Source organism: Lepisma saccharinum, chromosome 10, assembly GCF_977018435.1.
Source record: "Lepisma saccharinum chromosome 10, izLepSacc3.1, whole genome shotgun sequence".
NCBI classification, from domain to species: Eukaryota; Metazoa; Arthropoda; class Insecta; order Zygentoma; family Lepismatidae; genus Lepisma; species Lepisma saccharinum.
The window spans coordinates 55,219,200-55,243,736 of NC_139238.1; the positions used below are offsets into that span (position 1 = coordinate 55,219,200).

A 24,537-nucleotide genomic window follows, 5' to 3' on the forward strand; every position below is an offset into this window, starting at 1 on the left:
TATACAACCTCAAAGCACTCACAACTAGCATAAATTCAAATGTGTCCATGTGTAGTGAAATATAATGTGCATTGACAACACTGACAGTGGTGCTTGCATCTGACTGCAGGAACTACATCGGATCTCATGTGACTTCTTAGTACCCAGGCAAAGAGAACAACCAGGTAGGCATTGAGGCTGTCGATTTTTGTTCAGAGAAGCTCACTTGCACAATGTCAAAAACCTAACTTGACATGTGTGTTTCATATTATTGTAGGCCTAACTCCTTATGAACAGGTTTCTTCCGGGTCTCGTGCAGGCCTCTCGTTACAACATGCTGCAAATTCAGCATTGCTGCATACTTCTCGCTTTTAGCATAAAAGTTATGCAGCAACATTCTTCTTTCGACATCGTAGAATGGAGTTATAAGCAGGGCTCGAAAAATCTCGGTCGCCAGGTCGCTATGGCGACTAAAAATTTCAGCCTGGCGACTGTGATCTTTGCTGTAATATGTACAAAATTTTGATGATTCTAATTGCAGTACATCGTAAGTAACAATTTTTTTATCAACATTGTGAACATTCCATAGTGTCAGTAACAATTTCTTACCCTTTGTCCCCCAACACCCCATTTCCTACTTTCTCAAATAATTTAGCGATGTTTTGAATACCGTGATGCTTAGCATCTTATACAGTATGTTTCAAAAGTCGCACAACCCAAACTTTGGAAATGTATATCTTGAAAACCATAAGATATTTACACCGGATTTTCTGCACTATAAAGCCTCATCCATTGAGATATTTTTCAATTAATAACTGACGGAAAGCAACATTCAATTTTTTTCAGAAATGAACTTCTGAGTAAGAAAATTATGTAAGAAATTATCGAAGGGTCATAATTAGACATTTGATGACTGATGCCATGTCAGTCTGTCATTTGCGACCAATATTGGTCATGTGCAACATTTGATGAATTTTTGACTGGCGATTTTATGGGTAAGTGAAAAGTGCCATTTTTGAGACATATCTGCATATATGGCAACACTAGCAGGTCGAAATATTGCCAACAGTCGCATGCAACATGTGTCTGAGTATTGGCTATACATTTACGTGAAAAATCGTAAATCAAGATTTTGTGCCGAAATTGAACTCTTGAGAGAATCATAGACTATCCCCGTTTACATTGAATTCTTTTCGCTCACTTTCGCCGCTACTGTGCCTGTTTTTTTTTAATTGATTCAGCATGGCGTATTCATTGGAGCAGTGCGTGTGCATTGCTGAAGAGTATTTTACTACTCATTCTTACGCTCATGTGCAAGAGGTTTTCCAATAAAAATGCCCTGCTTCTGCGGTACCTCACAAAGCAACTGTTTTAAAACCAGTCAAACACCAACAAATGATCCCACAAATTGTTTAAGAGTTGGTATTTTTTGTTGAAAATCAGTTCTCAGATGTTTTCAGCAAATTAACAATGTTTTTTTTTTAAATAATGTAATTGCTTTTATTTAGTTAAAGGCTAACATAAATTTATGAACCCAGTGATAGCCTACAGGATTAGTTTAGTGCAGAAAACGTGGTGTAAATATCTGTTACGATTTTCATGATATACATTTTCAAAGTTTAGATTGTGCAACTTTTGAAACATACTGTAGTATGCACAATTGCTAATAGGTGGTTTCCTGGCACCTGATTTTCAGAGCTGGCGCCTAGCTTTGAAGAAATTTTTTCGAGCACTGGTTATAAGTATACCAGAACAGCATCCACTAGACATTGCAATCTTCAACATTACTTTTGAGTAAGTATGGATTTTGCTAGTCAGTTTTAAACATGTTATTAATACTAACTGTAGTTGAAGTTCTTTACTTTGAACAATTTATGCTATTTTTGCTGCTTCTACTGATGAGAATGCATTTATTTTGGCTTCATCTCGACGTAGCAGAAGTGCTTCACCTAAATTTTCCTACTGCAAATTATGGACTACAGGTAACGTTAAAAACTTCTATTTTATAAACTGGAACAGTTTGCATGTTATTAAGAATGTACAAGGGGATATCAAAAAGTAATTGAGTAAATCTTTTACAGTCAAACGGAATTGTATTCACAAAGACAGAAATATATATTTGGAAGTACATGTATTTCGCCACCTATCAACGAAATGGCAGGTATGTGCGCACGTCAAGAGGCAGTTGTTTCAAAATGGCAGTTACGCTTGAGATGTTTGACACAGTTGAGATGTGGAGTGTGATTCGATTTCTGTGGTCAAAGGTACAGAAACCATTCGAAATCTATTGTGAGTTGTGTGCAGCATATGATGACACGTGCATGGCATTCACAAATGTCTGTAACTGGAGTGCAAAGTTCAACACAGGGCGTGTAAATGTCTTTGATGAACCCTGTTCTGGGCAGCCTCGCACATCCCACACACAGAGGAATGTTGATGCTGTGGAGGCCTTGATTCAGGACTGGCAGTCAACAATCCAAACAGCGGATGCAGTGGGCATTTCATGTGGCAGTGCATACACCATCATCCATGAAGAACTTGAGTATTGCAAAGTGTCAGCAAGATGGGTCACCAGACAGTTTACACCACAGCATATGGAGGACCATATGGGATACAGTTTTGAGCATTTCCTCCAGTACCATAGGGCTGGAAACGCATTCCTTGACTGCATTGTTACAGGGGACGAATTGTGGGTTTTTCATTACACCCCTGAACAAAAGCAACAGAGCATGGTATGGAAAAACACAAACTCGCTCCCACCCAAAAAATTCAGGACAACCCCGTCTGCAGGAAAGGTTTTGCTTACCATTTTCTGGGACAGCCAGAGTGTCATTCTTGCTGATTTTGGGGTAAAAGGAGCAACTGTAAATGCTGCTGAATGTTGTACCACACTGCATCCTCTACGAGCTGCTCTGCACCATAAAGATACAACAAAATCTCTGGAGGAGGTCATCATTCTCCATGACAATGTTCGTCCGCATGTGGCTGCATCAGTGACGCAAAAAGTCATTTTCTGGCATTGGGAAATTCTCAAGCATCCAGTGTACAGCCCAGACCTAGCTCATCAAGACTTTCACCTGTTTGGCCCACTGAACTGCAGTGTTATCTAGGAAAATCAGAGAATCGTGTTGTTCTTTGTTGGAAGCGAAAATAGGAGTCCCATAACACAATGGCGTCTGTAGTTCTTATCCACACTAATCGAGGAACTGAAATTATACGAACTTGAATGGTGTGGTTGCATTCCGTACTTACATGTTAAGTCAAGCACCACGTTGTTTATGAGTATAAGGATGGTATTGATACGATATGAGATGACACTTGTCAAAGACTCAGTCTCGAGTTATAAATGACTCACATTATAGGTTTTGCCTCGATTTGTAAACACCAGTCTAGGTCTCTGTGACAAGTATCGGCCTTGTTTCATTTTCATCATATGCAGCATGTCAAAGCACAAAAGTTTTTATAACAACATTTTTCTCTTCGATGTATCGTTTCAACACTACAAGCAGTAACAGCACCAAAAGAGGGCCAGTCTTCCCCAAGCAAGAACAAAAAACTAGACAGATAAAATGTTCTTTTAAACACGGATAGTTGTATGGTGTTTAGAAGTTTTCTAATTGCCTCCCAGAAAACATTCCCACCCTTCATCCTCCCACTTATTATTCTGGTTTCGCCACTGTCTACGAACCCTTGAAAAACACAACTATATCCTGAATATACAGGGAGGTTATTTCAGTCATTTATCGCGAGACCGTCGGCCGCTCTGCGGCCCCTTCATGCAACAGGTCCGGGCAAATTGCGTTACAGGAAGTCCATAACAGAAATGTAATGTTTTTTGTACTGTTTCCACTTTACAATTACAGTTACAATTACAATTGAAATAAGCACGTACCTTGTCGCAAGGATGCTGGAAAAGGTGTCCTCTCAAATACAAATATTTCTGCCACCTTATTTCCGACATCTAATCTTAGATTAGACATCGCTACTTTATCCTCAGTTGTCGCGAGAGAGCAGGCAGCTTATCGGGGGAGTTATCAGCCACTAGAGGGCACTTCATACTGCACGAATGCGACACCTGTCGGCAGTGATGCCAACTGTAGGGACATGTCCCTACGCATAGGGACTTTTCACTATATTTCGCCTGCATAGCGACGTAGGGACAGATTTTGCCAAATGAGGGAAAACGTAGGGACTTTTTTTGATTTTGGAAAATAACATTTTATTGTGCAAAGCTTACTTGCCAGTCAGTTGCACTTTCTTCATGCTCGGTTTGGAATGAATGGATTAGTTTATCTGGATACTTTAGCGAGGAGAAAAAAGAACTAATTAACAAATCTCCATCAGAATTTTGGAACATGTTATTGGTTACCAAAAACTTTCTTTTCAAGTTCTTTTTTGAAAACATTTTCACTCTCGCGAAAATAGTGCTAACATTGCTACATTCTAATGTGGAAATGGAAAGAATATTTTCAATGTTAAGTGATACGAAAACAAAAGAAGGGAAATAAAATGGGACCTGAATTGCTCAAGACTGCAGGACATACAGCATCAACAATCAACATCTATCTCTTCACAGCAGCAGCATGTATGAATTCAAATAACATAATCAACAGTAAACGACTCAACGTTATTCATTAGGGGTGTGCGGGATCCCGAAAAGTCAGGATGGGGTTCGGGGAAAAAAATTTACCGCCCCGATCCTGAGTTTTGGAAATGACTTCCAAACTTTTCAGGATCCCAAGCAGTCGGGAAATACCGAATGGTCACTTTAAAAAGTCGTTAATTCTCGACGTTTTCTGCATTGTAAGTTTCTGGAACTAATCGGAAATTGTAAGTTTCTATTCTAGATATGCAAAAACAATCTCTTAAAGTGAAAATGAAGTGTAGAATTCGAGATTTCCAGAGCTTCGGTAAATTTCGAACATTTCCCATCCTGAAAATTTCCCGACTTCGTCGGGAAATTGTGAATTTTTCCCATCCCGAAAGTCTGGATTTAAAAAAATTCCCATCCCGACCCAAAACATTCTGTCCCTCACACCCCTATTATTCATTAAAGGCAAGAATTTACAATACCGGACCCTTCTGTAATTTCTATGCTACGTCTTATACTCACGAAATAATTAGTTGTGATGATTTATCTCAAGTTAACATGTTGGGGTGAGGTGAAAAAATTGTTCATTAACTTGTAGAAATTGTAACATAAGTTTTTCAATTCTCGCAATGATTCTCCATATACAAGTATGGCAGCCATATTTGTTGATATGAAGAATTGACTTTCACAACTAGTTACGCTGTCTACAGCGTTGCCACACTGTTGATTTCATACTTGGAGAGCATGGATCGTGTAAGAATGGCGGAAGAGAACAGTAAAAAAAGTTGTTAATGTTGTACAGATTGTTAGGTGGAGTGTGCAGGAGGATGGCTGTTGGCTAATTAATAAACTTATGGGTTTCGGTATATTGGCCAAAGAAGGTGCTTACATGTGACAGTGACAATCACGATGTAGAAGAACATGTGGAATGTGGACTGATTTGATTACAGGTAAGTTTGGCAACAGTGCATCGATAGTAAAATTGCAGGATACGAAAATGGCATCTTCAATGATGAACGAACGTTTGCCGTTAAAGTGTTACGAAAATAAGATTTTTTTATCGGTTCGTAATCACAATTAGCGGAAAACCATTCAGGGATAGCCCCACTGACCATTCTCGGTAAGGTTAGGTTAAGTTAGGTTAGGCAAGGCAAACATAGTTAACATTTGAGGATGTATTAATATCAGGAATGTATATTTCGTTTTTTTATTTTGCAATTTCTACACGTGACCCATAAATTTTAACTTCAAATTCGTGATTAGGAGGTCTCAATTAGTGAGTATGTGAAATATTACAAAAATCGGGGAGGTCCTGTATTGTAAACTCACTCCTTCATTAATTGTGGAAGCACGGAGCAGAAAGATTTGGTAAGTAAATGTGTATATTTTATCTTCTGTTTTGCATGCTCATGAGGTGTTGTTTTTTTTTAGTTGCTTTACTTGGTGTCGGGACATTTGGTCAGTTGTAGGGACATTTTGACTACGTCTGTAGGGAAATTGCAGAAAAATCGTTAGCAACACTGTTAGCCAACAGACGTAGTGAGTGTACGCTCCTGTTCACTTCTGTTTGCGTTTATCAGTACGCGTGTTGTTTATACTGTATTATTGAGTTTGTGTGCTATTCAGTGCTAGTGCTTTATTGTGTTCATTGTTATTCATTCATTAGTTATGCCGCTAAACAAATATAATCTTGAACAAAGAGTTTTTATGTACGAAATTACGTGAAAACTAATTCTTGCAGAAAAGTCGTCAGGCAATTACGAGACAGGATCTCCTGAACCTAAGGAACGTGTTGTATTGCTGTTGAAGGAGGTCATTTTCAATATCTCTTATAACACAGGAGGTTAGTGATCATCATTATTACTACTTTTAAATATAATTTTACGCTTTTGGTTTGCTTTATGTGCCGGGATGCTGTCTTCCCTTTCTGTCAACTGAGGATAAAGTAGCGATGTCTAATCTAAGATTAGATGTCAGAAATAAGGTGCCAGAAATATTTGTATTTGGGAGAACACATTTTCCAGCATCCTTGTGACAAGGTATGCGCTTATTTCAATTGTAATTGTAACTGTAATTGTGAAAAGTGGAAACATTACAAAACAAGCGGTTTCTGTTATGGACTTCCTGTAACGCAATTTGCAGGGACCTGTTGCATGAAGGGGCCCGCGGTAAACGACTGAAATAACCTCACTGTATATACATATGTGCATCCATGCAACATAGCTTTAAATGGTTACTTTGGCTCCAAGTCCAAGGCTTCGAGACTAATCTGAGAGACCTTCTCGAAGGGTTTTCGCTTCAAGTATTATCTTGCACCTTTCGAACACGGCCTATGGATAATTGTAATTTCTATAAACAAAATATAGACTTATCTATAAATACACAGACAGACATCAGTTTGCTATGGCTGAAGAAAGAGCATATTAAAACAAATTTGGTTGAGATAAAATTTTCAAATGTCATGAGGTGATGGTGAGACAGAAAAAATTTAATATCAACATATCAGACTTCAATAACAATGATATCGACACTGAATATCGACTTTGATATCTTTACGATATCAATGTTTCGATAATTTAAAAATATTGACTCAATATCGATATATCGCACAGCCCTAGGTGCGAGCAACAGGCATAAGACTTTTTACAATACTCACGTTTTACACAAGTGTTTTGTAGGTTTCAGTGCTTCAATTAAAAATTCTTAAACACTCGATAATAAAAAAAAATAATTTGTAACTTCTAAAAATTTAATATTGTTTGTAAAATTAGTATCCTTTCAGGAGCACCATGCTTACAACTTCTGTATTCATGTAATATTACTTCTCGTTCTAATGTACTAGGGTTGTATTATGCATTCAGCATCTTTTATAACTATATGAATCACATTTTTACACTATAAACATTGTCATGTTTATTCTTATCTGAGAATACGTGATCACCCGAATCATGCCAATAATTCTGCCCATATTTGATGTTTTGGTAATATTTTAATATCAGCAATGTACATTTTATAAGTTATGCTTGCCAAACTAATAATCTGTTTGTAAACTAATTAATTTTCACATTTATGATGTCTGTGAATTTAATGGAAGACAATTCTTTTATTATTATTCATATTTAAATGCACCTGTGTTCTTATTGGTTTTAAAATTATAATTGCTTTTATCTATAGGAGTTAAATTCCTGTGAGCTTTATTAGAAGTACTGGGTGAGTCTGTTAAAAGAGGCCCCGTGGAAAATGTGCTCCTTGAATGTAGGCAACCCTGGTACACCATAGAGAAGAGTAGGGTAGAGAACAGTCCAGGATATCGGTGCCAAGCAGTTTCAACAACGACACATAGGGGGATTGAAAAGAAAGTGTCCAGTAGTGACCTTGAGGCAGGCAGTGTGCAGGTCAGTTGAGTGCAGTTGAGCGGCGAGGAAAGTTGTGAGTATGCTTCGGTGGGTCAGCATGGTGTTAACGGTGCAGCAGTGTATCTTTGTTGTCGAGACGTATGCACACCTCGGTTCTTGGAAACAATGTGCAGATTTGTTTACAACGGAGTGAATGAAGTTCCAGTGAAGGCCCCAACCAAATCAGTAATGCAAAAACTGATTGCAAAATGGCGGGAAACCGGATCCGTGCTGAATAGGATAAAAGTGTGTCCAAAGACTGTCAGCACTGAGGCAAAGGTGGGCGACGGAGCGCAGCTAATGATCATCTCGGCGTTTGGCACAACAGTTGCAGATATTCCAGTCAACTGATATGCGGATCCTGAAGCAGGAATTGAACTTGCACGCATTCAAAGTTATCATGATGCATCAGGTGCGGGATGTGGACAAGGCAGCTCGCGTGCAGTTTTGTGAGTGGTTTCTGTCCAATATTGCTCTGGAGGTGCTGCAGAATGGTTACTTGTTCATTTCCGATGAAGCATGGCTCCATTTGTCAGGCTACATAAACTCCCAGAACACGCGACACTGGTCAGGTGACAATCCACATGTGTTCATGGAGGTTCCACTGCACGCCCCAAAACTCGGTGTCTGGTGTGCTGTGTCGTCACGCTGCATCATCCCCGTGTTCTTCCATGAGACTGTGAACTCGGCTCGTTACATCAGTAACATATTCAATGTGTTTGTTGAACAACTGACTGAGGATGAACGAAGGAACGCTTACTTTCAGCAGGATGGAGCCTCGATGCATACAGCATGTGCAACGATCACGCGCATTGAGTCAGTGTTCCCACCTGATCGCTTCATCAGCCATGGCACAAACCAACCTTAGCCACCTCATTCTCCAGATTTATCACCGTGATTTCTTCTTGTGGGGAGCTCTAAAGGGACAGGTGTATAGCAACAAACCTTACACACTCGAAGAACTCCATCCTGCAGGATGTCCTCGGCCGTGCTTTTCAGAACATGTAGTATCGTCTACACACGTGCCTCGAGGTCAACGAAGGAAATTTCCGGCACCTCCTCTAGGTAGGTTGTTGTCACACTGTACTGTATTTACAGAAGAGATGTTTCATTCATTTACGTTTATGTCAAGTTATCTAAACTGCTTGGCACCGATATCCTGGACTGTTCTCTACCCTGCTCTTCTCTTCGGTGTACCAGGGTTGCATACATGCAAGGAGCATGTGAAGGCACTAGTGAATCACACTATTTGGCATGAGCATAATCTTGTGAGGTTATAAATAGAAATAGAACATCAATCTCTAGTTCCGGAGCATTTTCATCAGTTGACTCCAATGGATTAAATTGGAGGGTTCAAGGCCTTAGCTTTTCATTTCAAATTATTTAGGAACACAAGTTATTTTCTGTACAGGTAGTAAGCCCTATGGACATGCTATCATGTCACTACAAGAAAAAGTAAGTCCAATTAACTTAACATTTAACAAATTATTAACATGGCTAGGTGATGTCTTCTGCATAAATGTTGTTTAGTATATAAGATGTAAAAAAATAAAAACACCTAACTATCTTAAAGAAAAACTGACATTTAGAGATTCAGTACATTCATACAATACGAGTGGTAGGTGAAATATTGGCATTCTACACCAGATTCTGTCATATTCGAAGGCTCCTTCCCTGTATGGCCTGCAAGGGTTTGGAAAGCTCTGCCTGATCATCTTTCATCTTCTACATCACCCAAGAAGTTCAAAGAATGAGTTATATTATTGTACTGAGCAACCACTAAGCAACTATGAAAACCAAGTAACGATATATATTTTGCGAACATTTATCCGACACTATGAATATTTCAAATTGTGTACAAGTTATTTTAGTCATAATTTGGAATGTACATGTATATGTGTGTGTGGATGTGTGTCACTCATTGTATTCTGTTCCAAATGTTTATGATTTTTCATTGATGTCCAATTTGTTCATGTCAGATAATTTATTTCAGTGCCACAAACACATGTAAGGTAAATGTCCCAGTACTCGACCATGTACCAGTAACTGATTTTTAAAAGTCAAGAAACAAGTGAATGTGCAAGCTTAGCAACATGAGAAAATATTTGGCAACACCTTAGAACTCCCAACTTCTGTCCTGTGAACAATAGCCGGTTCAACAAGGAAAGTGTCATCTGTTATCTAGATAACATTGTTGGTAGCACAAATTTTCACTTGTTTTCTTGGTTTCCTTGTCAATTTTATTAGAGGCAAGTGTAACTTATTTGACAGATAATTCTTTTTCTTTCTGTTTCTTTGTTTTCACCATTACTTCAGCATAATGTGCTTTTATGTACGTTACTATTTTTGAAAGTTCAAAATCAAAGATGACTTTGACTAACGAGTTTATTAACCCTATGTCGAATACTGGACATGCTAAATGAAACTAGTTCACATTAACAATGACCAGTATATAGAGTGAAAATGAGTCAGGTCTAAAATTAACCTTCCTATGACACTCGGTCGATTACTAGTGCATTATCTGTCGAAGATTGGTGAACGAGTTTAGATGTTGTTTATTGACTCTTGGTACTTAACTACATGTCAAAAACTTGAGTTTACAGAAAATGAGAAAAATGTTACATAGTAAATTTTAAGGACATCGAGTGTATTGTGGAGGCTAAAGCCATTAGCATCCAGATGGTTGATAGTTCAACCAGCAGCACACTGCAGCAATTAACGTGCAAATTTTTTAAAAAATACACATGCTATTTCCGTGTGTTTTCTTTATCTTTAGTATACAAAGCACATGTAAAAAAAAGGCTGATAATTTTTTTCTTGGGACTGGCAACACTGACGAAGCTGCGCGTGCATGGAAGCATGCTTTAATATTCTGTGCCTGCATGAGAGGTATATTTCTCAGTGTGGAGGTGCGTATGTGCAAGTAGCAGGAAGTTGAAATGGCTGCTGTAATAGAAAATCCCGCAAAATGCGAGGATGTCTAAAAATTCATTTCTTAGACTCCCACCTAGACTTCTCCCAGAAAATCTTGGGGCTGTCAGTGGTGTGCATGGTGAACGTTTCCACCAGCAGATTTCTACAATGGAAAAATTGTACCAAGGCAAATGCAGGCTGACTACTGTTGAACCATGCAAAATATGCCCGCAAATCATTATCTCTCCAACCTTTTGAAAAAGCTAGAAAGACATATTTCTTCATTGTATAGAGATACATTAAATAATGATTTCATAAAACTTTATAGGTCTGTCACACAAAAACCCTGTCTGAAAGAAAAAATGTAAAAATATATTTGCATTCAGCATGAAAAATACTTCTAGATTCAGTTAATTTTGTTCTTGTGATAGAAAACAAGTTCATTTTTTTAGATCAGTTCAATTAAAGGTTTAATTTAGACAATTAACACAAAAAAAAAGGAAGGAAAATTGAAATCACTTGAGAAATAGCTGAGAAGGAAGCAATTTAAAAATATGAATTCCACCATTTTGAATCCAATATGATGGCTACGCGATCAAAAACTAGTTTTTCTGCATACTAGGCCACCTAATAAAAGTCTGTGAGGTTAAACTAGGGTACATTTCAGTGGACATGAAACTGAAGTTAGCTCCTAGACTATATCCAGATTATCAACAATAGCATTAGACATTTTATTTTTCAGTTCCAGCACGTGTGTAATCATACAGTGAAGCAGTGAGAAAAATAAAGAGACATCCAGGAAGGAGAGAGTGGGGACCATAATACCATACAGTACAAAGTATCGCATGCACTTACTTGATGCTGGATTTGAACAGAAGTATCGTACCATTATACTCTGAAATGCTGGGATCCTCCATGCAACAAACACCAAGCAATTGGCAAAACAAATTGGATAAAATAACCGCTGCCCCTCAGTCAAGCCATTCCACCAATTGTTGACTTCCTGTCTCCAACTGCCCTTTAAAAAGGAAAACGAGTATTTCACTAGCAAAAACAAAATTAAATGTACAAAGTAACAATTAAATAGAAGGAAATATAAATAATATCACTCAATTTAGGTTTCAAGATACGGTAAATGCAGTGAAGTATGATAAATTCGAAACACATGTATTTGTCTATAACTTATCACTCTCTACAATCATCCAAAATCAGAGATTTTTACTAGACTTCTGGTTTCTTTCCTTTTACCAAGATCTGTCAGGGACATTTGAAATTAGCAGTTGCAAAACACAAAATGGAAGAGAAGTTATCGTGTGGGTAGTCAATTTTAGAATTGAACTGTGACAACGAAGTTTCTCACATTTGACACCTCAATGTAATGGAAATGACAACTGAATGTGGAAGTGCAGTTTCAGAGACTGGCTGCTCTTCTGGATTGATCATATGCAAAGCTGGCTGCTTTTTTTTTTCAGTTTTACTTTGCTGTAGCAATGTGATCCATACAAGGTGAACTTGTCCACTATTGAAGTGGAAAATTTACACTGTCTGACCATACATATTGTTACAAACTTTCGGCTTGGACTGTACATCCGGTAGTCAGGCTCATGAACCATGCTTGTTCTGAAGCTCACTCCTGACCATTGTGCGTTCAACTGTGAAAGAGCAAGTGTGTATCTTCTTATTACGGAGAGGGGCGAATATGAAAACAGAGCAACTGTAATTGCTCTGATAATGGTTGGAAAGTCACCCACTGAGATTTTCCAACCCCTAAAAACACTGTGTATTGGACAATCCAGGGAACCACTGACACTTGTAGCATGAACGATAGTGCAAGAGTTGGCCAACTTCACACTATGATGAGCGGCGGCTGTTAAAGCAGTGGTAGCTCTCTTCCGCTGAAATCCGACCAGGAAGCAAGTGATAATGGGACGAGAACTAAACGTTTCACAACAATCAATGTTGTTACCCTGCCCCCGTGTCAGGGCAACAGTGTTTTTTTTCTCTTATTTAAATATTTTATTAATATGTTAATTAATTAGGTAATTACGTGTATAAACATATATATGTGTTATTAGTGTAAATCAATTTATTATGCATTTTTAGGTTCATATTATTCCATGTATAAATACCATGTACCTCTCTGTTCTTGCTTCGTGTTTCGAACGTTCAAAAGAAAGGCGGGCAGTTTAGCTGTTAAAGATTAAAAATTTTGAAAGAAGGGCGGTTGGCAACAGACGCCAACAAAACGTATATAAACTCCCAGATGAGAGTAGGGGAGGTCGGCTGTTGGAACTGAGACTTGGAAGGGAGAGGCTGTTTTTGCTTCGGTTAGCTAGGACCGGAGGACAGATCTCCCGAAACGGATTCTGTAAGAGATTGGATTGCCGGGCAAGCTAGTGCCTTGGTGTCCAATTTACAGGTAAAAAGGTAGTTTGTACTGGATGTTATTTTGAAGTAATTACGGTGTGCCGGGCAGCCTAGTGCCTTGTCACCGTGGAGTGTTGAGAAATGTACACGTCGGGTGGCCTAGCGCCTGTTAAGACGTTTCTTGGAGTAACGCGAGTCTACCTTGTGACAAGCGTACTTCAGATGTAATTCATAAAATGTAAAGCATCCAGGTACAAACAATAGAGATTCCAACATCAAAATTAGAGTTTTGGCCCGATAAATAATTAGAGAAATGAACGTTCGGATACGACCTGTATATACTTCAAATTTTACTTTAATTAAACTATAGAAAATATCCAAAATTTCCGTTTTTAATTTCACAAACGCTGGACAAGGTAATTTATCTCCCTGATCATAAAGGTTTCGCAAAAGTTATCCGTTGTCTCTTGTAGTTAATTATATAATTATGTTGACTTGTAGCAACCCACGTGCATTGTCGTACAAAGAAAGATACCCCTAGACAAATCTGAGCCGAGTACGAAGTGCACCGAACCTCGAGTGCGGAGGTAAAGTGTGGGGGGCCAAGCGAGTAACAATGTCCAGGGTGCTTCATGAAGACCTTGGAAATGGAGCTTACCGGTGGAGTACTGGACATTTCCTGACACCACACCTGAAGAAGCAGAGGGAACTGAAATCGAGAAGGCTCCTGCAGTGCTACAATGCCAATAGGCAGAGCAGGATTCTTTTCACTGATGAGTAAGTGTTCACCACTGAATACAGTTTTAACCACCAAAATGAAAGGGCGCATGCTTCAAGCTCTCGAGAAGTTCGTGAGAGAGTTCCCAAAGTTCAGAGATACCATCAGCCCTTCTCAGTCATGGTTTGGTGGGGGGTTGCTATGAAGGTTCCACCAGGCCTCATTTTTGTGAAAAGCACTTAAAAACCTGTGCGAAAGTGCATGTGGAAGGTGTCCTGGATCCTCTCGTAATGCCATTGAACCAAACAATGTCTCACAATGAACCCTGGAAGTCCCAGAAACATTCTGTTCCAGCTCATAAGGCAAGGATGATGCAACGGTGACTGGAGACCATTGTACTTGATTTCATGTCCCCTGTTGGTAGGCCATCTGATAACTCTGATTTCAATACCTTGGAATGAAAACTGTGGCCAGTGCTATAGGGGACTGTCCGCAAGAAGAGGCACCCTTTAATGGAAAGTTAAAAGCACTCCCTCCTTCATAGCAGCAGTGGTGGACTTTCCCATTAAGACCATCCATGCTGCAATAGATGTCTGGTCAGAGAGAGTGTGAGGGCAAAAAGTGGACATTTTGAAAACTGTTTGGTGCTATTTGTGTGATACATGTAAGTGTAACATACGAAAAGAAAATTTAAAAATCTGAAACCATGTTCAACTTATTAACAAAATAGTGTGTAACAGTATTTATGACTAGACTAGGATAGCATCTTCTCTGATTTTCTTATTTATTGGTTGTATTACGTGATGTTTTAGCCAGTCCAATGATAAGAGTGGAACTAACAGCATCCATACTACAAATTCAGAACCAAATTTGGAAGAAAGAAGAAAAGCAACAAATGAAGTGAGAAGTGAAATAAGAAGAATGGTAGAAGGGGGGTAAAATTTTTGAATGAAAAAAAGAGCTTGAGAAAACCAAGTTTCCATTAATATATATTTGAGAATTTAAGAAGAATACCACTCACAAAGGAGCACTTGTACACCTGCAGTGGAGAGATAATGAGCAGATCACTCGACATCCTTGGCCACTGAGACAGCAATCTATCTGATCTATGAATGAAAGAATCTAAGAGCACCTGATTGACACCTGTCATTCAACTGGACTGGCCAAACTTTACCTGATTCAAAAATTAAAGAATTGCAAGCTATAATACATTTTCCACATGAATTAAACACTGTTAGTGCACAAGTTCACCCCATAGCCCCATCTAATTTGCTGAACTTTTTGACACTAGGTGTAGTGCCAGGTGCTTCCCAGCATCAGGCTGGTTCAAGGAAATTGTGTTCAACCAAGTATACAAGCTAAACACCACACTAAGAATTCCAGTTAACCAAGTTACGAGAATATTCACTTCATATGTTGAAGGTAATGAGAAGGAAAATTGATCATAAACTCACTGTTGGATCAGTTATATTAGTTATATATTGCCACATATTAAAAAATGGTTAACAAAGAATTATTTCTTGTGAAAAAGCGTAACAATTAGAGAATAAATAATACATAATTACAGTAAAATTTAGTAATATCTGTATTAATCCTAATATCTATCAAACACAACCTAAAAATAGCAACAAGAAAGTGGTAAATTGCAATAAACAATTACCATAGAAGATTTCTACATAAAAACAGTTCAAAACATGATCCCTTTTCCTAATAATTTCTGCTGTAACTGGCACTAATACATTGAATATCAAATTGAAGTACAGTGTGCCCACAATAAATTTTAATTTGTTTAAAAAAAGTTCAAAAACATGCTTTAGTGTACTACTACATGAATGCTGATTTTTCCAGAAACACATTACATTCACTGACATTTCAAGATTGGTAGACACCCTGTTTATGACATTGCACAGATTCACCATAAACAACTTTGAAGTGACTATCAACATCCCCCCCCCCCCCCCCCATAACTTCTGCATTGCTGTTACATCAATACTTACATACACCCAGGTACAAACATATATGTTAACAACTTGTGGAGATTTTCAGTTGAGTCAGGGAGGTCTGACACTGTGTACTCACCACTTTTGCTGAACTGTAAGTATAATATCTTTCCTGTATCCATCCCACAGGTTGCTTCATTAATGAAAGAGCTTTCATTCGCATATTTTCATATTGCCAGATAGCAGCTCCAGCAAAACTACAGGAACTGAACTGAAACACAGAAACGTCCATGTATTAGACCAGCCTGATTGTGGTTTAATATTTAGTTTATAGTTACAATTATACGTAGAATACACAAGTAACACAAAATAAGTTATGAAATAAAATATAAATTAAATTGTTGATTAAATCCATATTGCTATACTTTACCTTTTTTGCCATTAACGTGTTGTTACAGCATTGTGAATTTATAGAAATTAGAAACCTAATAAATCTGGAATGATCATGAACAATAGTAAACACACGTATATTTAACTGGAATATAGTGACATTTAACATATGAATTCATAAAATTATTATCTAGGCTTGCTTTATAGGAAGAAACTTGGTTACATAAACTTACAGTGACAATACACACAGTCAACATGAGAGTTGCACAGGGAAAAGCTGCAAATACTGCAATATAAATAGAAAAAAAGAGGCTTTTATTGGTACTCAAGCCATACTGTGATCTATTTGGGATACAAAAGTAGTTGAGATTTGATTATTTTCATTTAATATATTAATTTGAATGTCAAAGATAGTAAATAACATACACAACACATACATTGTTAATGAAGTACGACAAGTCATAAATATTCCACAAGTGACATAACATCTTCTTCATGTTGAGAGGGGAGACGGCCTACATACAGTCATGAGGGCAACCACACCCCCAGACCTGAACAAGGCAACCCAGTAACTTCACCAACCGCACCGCATACTCCAATTTCACAGTTTTCAACGAGCCTGGCAAGATAGCAAAGTTTTTCTGTACCACTAGTTCTTGCTATCTGGGGGATACCAAACTTGACTTCCAACTCACTTTCAACTTTCCTTTCACTAATGTTGGGAAGCTCCAAACAACATTTCTTTAATTTAGAAAATTAGAATTTCTCATAAATCGAGAGTGGATAGATTGGGTTGGTGACCAACTGTGAACCCATGATTGATTGATTGTAATCGGGACTGGACCTACGGATTAAAGTGGGATCCAAACCACTATGAGCCTCCATCGGGTATCGAACCCGGGACCTCATGATTTCAAGGTGACTCAATCTACCACTGTGCCATCGGGGAGGCCTCTGCATACCCATAAAAGTTTTGACATTTTTCTCCACAGATTCCAGCGTTTTACATATTTATTTAATGATGTGGCAACCCCACATGACAGAGATACCTTGCCCCAAAGTGTGAGCAGCATTCCTTTACTTAGTTGTATCTCAGGAGAATCTCACCATTTCTTTGAAACAAAATATGATGCACATTAAAAAAAATCTCACACACATTCTACAGTATTAAACCAAACAACAGTGCTAACGAAATAAAACTGATCACTAGGGCTAGGATTTCGTTGACCACAAAAAATATCCTAGTATTAAATATACTAGAAATAAATATTTTGAACCAGCAAAATGAATAATTTATGACTTAAAATGTTAAAAGAAATTATTCTCAAATTATAATGCTTCTTTTACCACTTCAGATACAATCATTTACAACTAGGTCTATCATCTGAGATCAGTGTCCAGTGATTTGCAGTATGTTACAAAGATTATCTGCAAGTTTAGTGAGAAGCAATGAACAGAAGACATTAATTTCCATGAGGCCAGTTATTAAACCAAATACAGGGAAAATGTTAAATATTTTAATATATCATTAAATAAAATAACACAAACTCCAGAACTAAGGAAATGGCTCAAGATGACCTAAAATGGCAAAAAAAAAGTACCTTATTGCACAAAAACTGCTGAAAATGTACAAATCCACCTTAAAAGACTTAATTTGTCACAAAACAAGTAAATTACCACATACAATATGCAAAGTCATCAAAATCCTTGCCCCACTGATCACATCTAAAAGAACTATCTAGAAATACACACTCATGAAAATATGTTTCCCCTGTTACGGAGTTTCAGGGGTGAAAAGGATATTCGTGAAAGTGTCAGTATCTGTGTGACCAGCATTTGTCCAATTTGTTGTACAATCATCATTTTCACCATTTTTAAAACAAAATATGGCCAAAGTTCCAATCGTTTCATTCCAAATTAATCATTCTACAAGCTCATTGTTTACACCTTTCAATTTTAATTTGAGTTTTGGTTTTAAATCCACTTTCTGAACAGAAGATAGCCCAATCGGGACTGGGCCTACAGTTAAATGTGGAATCCGAACCACTATGTGCCTCTGCCGGTTACTGAACCTGAGACTCCTTGATTACAAGGAGACAATGCTACAGCTCTGCCATTGTGGAAGATTTAATTTCTATTTATGTATGTTAACACATCCTTCAGAGTTTCAGTGATTACTTACTGTATGTTTTCTGGAGAACAATTCTTCCCTTCTGTATACTCCTATATGAGTCTTTGTACACAAGCATTTACTGTCATTAGTTAGATTAGATAGGCAAGGTTTAGGGCTCTTCGAATTAAAATAACGCCCATAAATGCTTCAAACACCTGATCACATAATACCTGATCTTAAGCTCAAAACTCATTTCGGGGATGAGTGTGTGCCTGAGACGACTGTAAACCAAGAGATGCTTGTGTTAGCTACTTTTCAAATCATAATTTCTATCATAAATAATTCTTAGTGAAGCTTTTAATTGTGCTAATTTGTTTCTCTAAGCTTCACATATCCTTCTACAATTGATTCCAGTATTCTCAAGCACTTCCTAATACTGCTTATAAAATATGTAAAAAATCAATAAACACTTGGAACTGTGACCTAAAATATTGTTCTATGGACAAACACACAGTCAAAAATCATGTGGAAAGTCTAAAGGTATTAAAGCAAACAGTCTTAACCTAAAATAAAAACACAAAAATTTAACAGCAGCAATTCTATATGATCAATGGTTCAACATGAAACCATACATTACTTGGCTACAACATATCTCCACAAGCTAAAAGCAGCAGAAAACATTCTGTCCAACACATTCTTCACAAACAGTGAAAAGTCTTTCATTATCTCATGGGTATAAGGAGTGTCACCAACACTGACGTATTATGCATTAATAATGTGATAGAATGAATCTAAATAAAGTACAGTGGACCCCTGATTTTACATTCAATCTTGAGCAAAATGTTATAAAATTTTCCTTGATTTTACATTTTCCCGTGTTTTAATTTTTTTCAGTCTGGTCATCTGAAAAACATAAAATCGAGGTTCCACTGTACTTGCAAAACCTCCTATGCCCATAAAATATATTCATACTTACTGCTAATGCAAACCCTAATGGTTTCAAAAGACTTGACACATGAACAGGTCCACTTTCAACTTGAATTCCTTCAAACGGAGTTAAAGAATGATTTCCTTGGCTGGATTTTCCTGATGAACGAGTATAATTGGGTTTTGAACTCCTGTACCACCGAACACCATGATTTGGTTTTACAGGTAACTTGCAAAATGATGATATTCGTATATTTAAAAAGCAATTTGGCCTCATGGTGATGGATTTGCTGAAAATGGAAATTAAATTATTACACATTAACAACAAAAACTCAATGGGTAGATAGAAAACAACAGTCTGGATTTTTTAAAAACTTAAAATAAGAATATTTTTTCTAAAAGTTACCTTATAGTAATCAACATGGCCAGATGTAATGCCCACAATGAGCATTCCACTTTCACCATTTTTTTTTTGTTTCTTTAATCATGCTGAACCTCACTCAGTAGAAAATAAAACGATTATTCTAAATCAAAAGATGTGTGCCATCCATCAGGGATTTGTAAATTAAATTCTGAGTACAAAAAAAGTGGCAAGGTTACATAGTTTGATCCTCAATATGCTAGAGGAGCTTGTGGTTATGGGAATTAAATTTCTTCCTCTTACAATGCACACCGAATGGGGGGAATGCACTCAAAAAGTGCACATGACCAGAATATGGAACAAACAGTTAGTAAAAGATGCAATACAGGGTAAGATGATAAAATTTATAATTTTCAGTAACCTTTGTTCATAGACAATTTTATAGTGAACATTATTTCATCCAGCTAACAAGTATGGAAACATTGTTGTACAGTGAATCTTCCACTTTGGGTGACGACGGACATGTTCAGTGGCACAGGATAAACAAAAGTTGTAAATGTAGTGATGTTTACTGATGGCATATTATGAACTGGTCTAGTCCGTAGGGAGTCTGACTGCCATGTGGGAGACCCGCGTTCGATTCCTGGGGTAAATTCCTTGTCAGAATATTTCTGACCTTGTCCCTGCGTAAAGTGGCTCAGATGTTACCCAGTCTCAAATCAATGGGTACCTAGGGCAACCCTGGTGGACAAAGGTGGACAAATGTGGCCAAAGCATGGTGCTGATCACACCACCTATAAAATGGCCGAGATCAAGAATGTGGGGGGCCCTACCCCCATACCACATAAATGTGCCTTCACGGCATAGTGCTACATGCACAGGGAACTTTACCTTACCTTACTGATGGTATATTCTTATTGAACGTGATGATTTTAATGTACTCAGAAAAACTTTTCATCCTTCTGACTGCTTGTCACCCATGCTTGGAAATGATGAGTGTTATAACTAATGTCTTTAGATTTTTGGGAAGAACGAGCCTATTACACTATCCCTGAGGTAATATTATAGTGTTTCCTTCCTTTTTAAAATCTGTGTGTTCTGTGCAGGTCCCTTGTAACCTTGAACTTTTAACATTTTTCAAGGTATTTTACACCCTTTTTTTAAATTTCAGGTAAGAATGTTATAAAAGGGGTTCATTCTCTTACAGTGGAAATATGCATGTGGTTAAAGATACATTAAAAAAAACCTTCACCATTGCATTTCTCGTGAAATTCTAGCCTGATTTGACAACATATCACAACTTTCCCATTTAAAATTTTGAAGTTGAATTCAAGATGGCAGCAATCATCGTCATATGCCCAATAACATTTTCCCCCACCTCTATTACAAACCTACAATGTTAGTTGTCAGAAAAAAATATCATTCAACTTTTATTCTGGTGTCTCCACACCTTTGGACCAAAGTTTGTTTCCAATGCGTAGGAGGTGATTCTACAAGTGAAAATAAACACGTAAGTTCATGTGACGAAATGCCGAAAACGGCACCCACTCGGATTTATTAAAGTGGGAAAAAGTGTGAAAATTACGTTTACAAAGAAATAGTGGCAAAACGACCAACCATATGACCAAGGCGAAGGGAAGGGGTCCCACAAAAAAATGTGACATGCTCTATTCAAAAAGGAACATGGCAAATGTGTGAAGTTGATGCGCAAGGGATTCCCCAAAGGAAGCGAATGGGTCTGTTGAAGTCATGGGTGTAGAGAAGGGTTTAGCAAGATGTGTTATCCACGGAAAGTGATATGTGGAGACTGACAACCAAGAAGAAAGCAAATATCCGTAGTGGACATCACCATTTGTAGAAAAACAAAGATGGTGGTGGTGCTGTGCCAGGTTGCATGTGTGTCAACATGTTCACTTTGTGCAGAGTGGAGGTGACAAGGGAACCACATCACAGACGATTTTCAAACTGTCTGCCATTAACTTCCACGTAGAGATGACAACATCGAATCAACGATTGTCTAGTGCGAGCAAACAACCCCACGGTGTCTGCTATCGTAGCTGCGGTGACATTAATGTGTGCAACGAGATCCTCAGCTGACACAACAGGTGTTTCGTATATGAGGCGTTTCATCTCACCCCATAGAAAGAAGTCCAGGGGAGTGATGTCCAGCGATCTTGCTGGCCATGGCACAGACCCATCTATACTAATACACCGATTGTGGAACAAGCCATTGAGGAAGTGACGCACATTTTGGTCGAAATGTGGTGGTGCACCATCGTGTTCGAACCAGAGTCCTTGCCTCAGTGCCAAGGGCAACCTCCAACAGTTCAGGCAAAACATCACAAGGAAATGCACCAGACAGGCGAACCGGGAAAATGTACGGCCCAATCAAATGGGCATGCACTCTCCCACACCACACATTAACAGCAAACCTGTGTAGATGGTGTGCCTCGAGAATTGCATGTGGATTTGCAAAATCCCAAATGATTACTGACGCACAGGAAATATGCTCACATAAAAGACTAACACCATTAAGCCTTGTTTCCATGATATGAAAATTTCAATATGTTGACCAAGGCAGTTATTTATTTTATTATAAAACATAAACTAAACGTAACGTTTCAACCTTCTAGTAAGGTCTTTGGTTCAAGTTCCTTTTGTTTTATTGAGATTTCATCATGCTACGAATGCAACTTTTACATGGGTCGATTTCGATATACGTCTGTTAACACATCCTGCGGAGTTTTAGTGATTACTTAAGGTTTTGTTCAATATATGATTTCGTGGTTAGGTTAGGCAGGTTAGGTTTGGTTCCCTTAGCATTAAAATAAAGTCCCTAAATGCATTCTACTAAGGTTCCGATTTACTTCTACATTCATTCCCAAGCTTCAATGATATTTACTGTCGCTTGTCGACGGACAATATCTTGCCCACAAGAAGTGCGTAAGGTAATTTTCAAGTTGTTTTTTTCTTTCAACATAACATTTTTTCGAGTCCAAACAGTGCTCATCAATTTAAGGAAGATTCAAATTTCGTGTGACAATGATTTCCAAAATTCTACGATAATTAGTCTTTGTACTAGGAGAAATCATAAAACAATCGGAACCGTTACCGAAGATTGAAATGTTACGTTTAGTTTATGTTTTATAATAAAATAAATGGTAACAGTTTCATACATCGGATACACATTTCTTCAATTTTACACAAGAAACTACTTACGGAAATGAGTTTCTCCAAGGTTTACAACGTTCATCAAGGTATTTTCTTTCATCGTGGAATATATTTGACCGAGAAATGATGTAATTTTTCAAGATAAATATCTAACCGACGCAAAATTGCCATTGCTTTCATTTGCTTGCTTTACGACAACCGGATGCTGCGTACGTTTCATGACTTAAGCCCCTGTCAGGGTTTCAACTTTTTTTTTTTTTTTTTTACTATGCTTGCCTAACGTAAACAAACCTAACCTAACATTATTGGAAATGGTTCGTGGGGCTATCGGTCAGCTACCGTGCATAATGGTTCGTGGAGCTATCCGTGAATGGTTTGTGGGGCTATCTGTCAGCTACCTGTGCATAATGTATAATTTCCACCGGTGACGAACACGATAGTAGGTATTTTTCTGTGCAGAAGTTTGAAACACTGCATACCCACAACGTGAGTCAAGATGTGCTCGCCATATTGTGTGTTACGGGAGCGAAGAAAGGAATTTAAAAAAGCACTCAGAATATGAAAAATTGCATTTGTTTTCGTGTAAAAAGCATAATGGCACCTTGAACTATGTTCCGCAATACACAATTGATAAATACGAACCATGCGAAACACAAAATATCCGATTTTAATGTCTTCGATCTATGAAACTGTTACCAAAAAAATTACTGCCTTGGCCAGCATATTGAGTTTTTCATAAAATCCTACAATTTTAAACATAACACTCTTGCTGCTGCACATAAATCACTATTATTATTATGGTAACGATTAGATAAGCCGGAGACGGATTTCTTCAAATTTACAGGAGAAAAGACGAGAAAGTACTTACAGAATTGCATTCTTGTGGACTTTCTGAAGCCGGGGAAATAGTTTTTTCGAATCGTGCAACTTATTTGGCCTGTAAGTAAGGTATGTTTCGTTATTCATGCATCTCCGTTGCACGATAGCTCGTGCCACCATTGCCGTCGACTACGTGAATCAAATGTTCCGTGCGTTCGGTTACGTAACCCCCTGTCAGTGTAGCAAGCACGCGGTAGTTTGACAAGATGTTAATTTTTTTTCTAAATTTTCCTAACCTAACTGAATCTAACCTAACCTTACGTGAATGGTTTGTGGAAAATTTTTCGAATAAAAACGTTTTGTGAATAGCTTGTGCGGCATTTATAGGTTCATAGGTTTGGAAACACTGTACATCAGCTGACAATACTGCATATCAGCTGACGACAGACAACGTGAGTCAAGATTTGGCCGCCAAATTAGCAACGACAAATAAAGAATTATAATGTTAAAAATATTATGTTTTTCATGGAAAAAAGTGATCCCCAGGTTGAAAAATGTTCTGCTATGCATATGAGGTAAGTAGAAATGATTTTTATTTGAAAAAAAAAACGAGTTGAATGCGTCTCCGACTTATCTAACTGGTACCATTATTATTTGCACAATAGGTAACTATTGAGGTAATTTTCACAAACCTACATTTTTGTAGTGATTCAAGTTCACGATAGCAGAAAAATTAAAAGCATTTGCTGCACAACTTACCAAAAGTGTGGCATTTCTTTATGGAACAATAGTGCACATTTCCTCGTGGAACATGATACACATGACAATATCGAAGACATATTATTGTTTAATT

The 24,537-nt window shown here is 37.8% G+C and overlaps 1 protein-coding gene across 1 annotated transcript in view; it reads right to left on the bottom strand.

The window, feature by feature from the left end:
• Positions 1-24,531, bottom strand: part of rho-7 (rhomboid family intramembrane serine protease rho-7) — a 67,878-nt gene extending 43,347 nt beyond the window's left edge. Inside the window, exons 1-4 of the mRNA XM_083129831.1 lie at positions 24,444-24,531; positions 19,383-19,623; positions 16,043-16,174; positions 11,734-11,896 (exon numbers count right to left, since the gene is read on the bottom strand). Of these exons, the coding sequence (XP_082985957.1) occupies positions 11,734-11,896; positions 16,043-16,174; positions 19,383-19,623; positions 24,444-24,523 (616 nt within the window). The 5' untranslated portion in view covers positions 24,524-24,531. The remainder of the gene's footprint in view (positions 1-11,733; positions 11,897-16,042; positions 16,175-19,382; positions 19,624-24,443) is intronic.
• Positions 24,532-24,537: the final 6 nt, after the last annotated feature.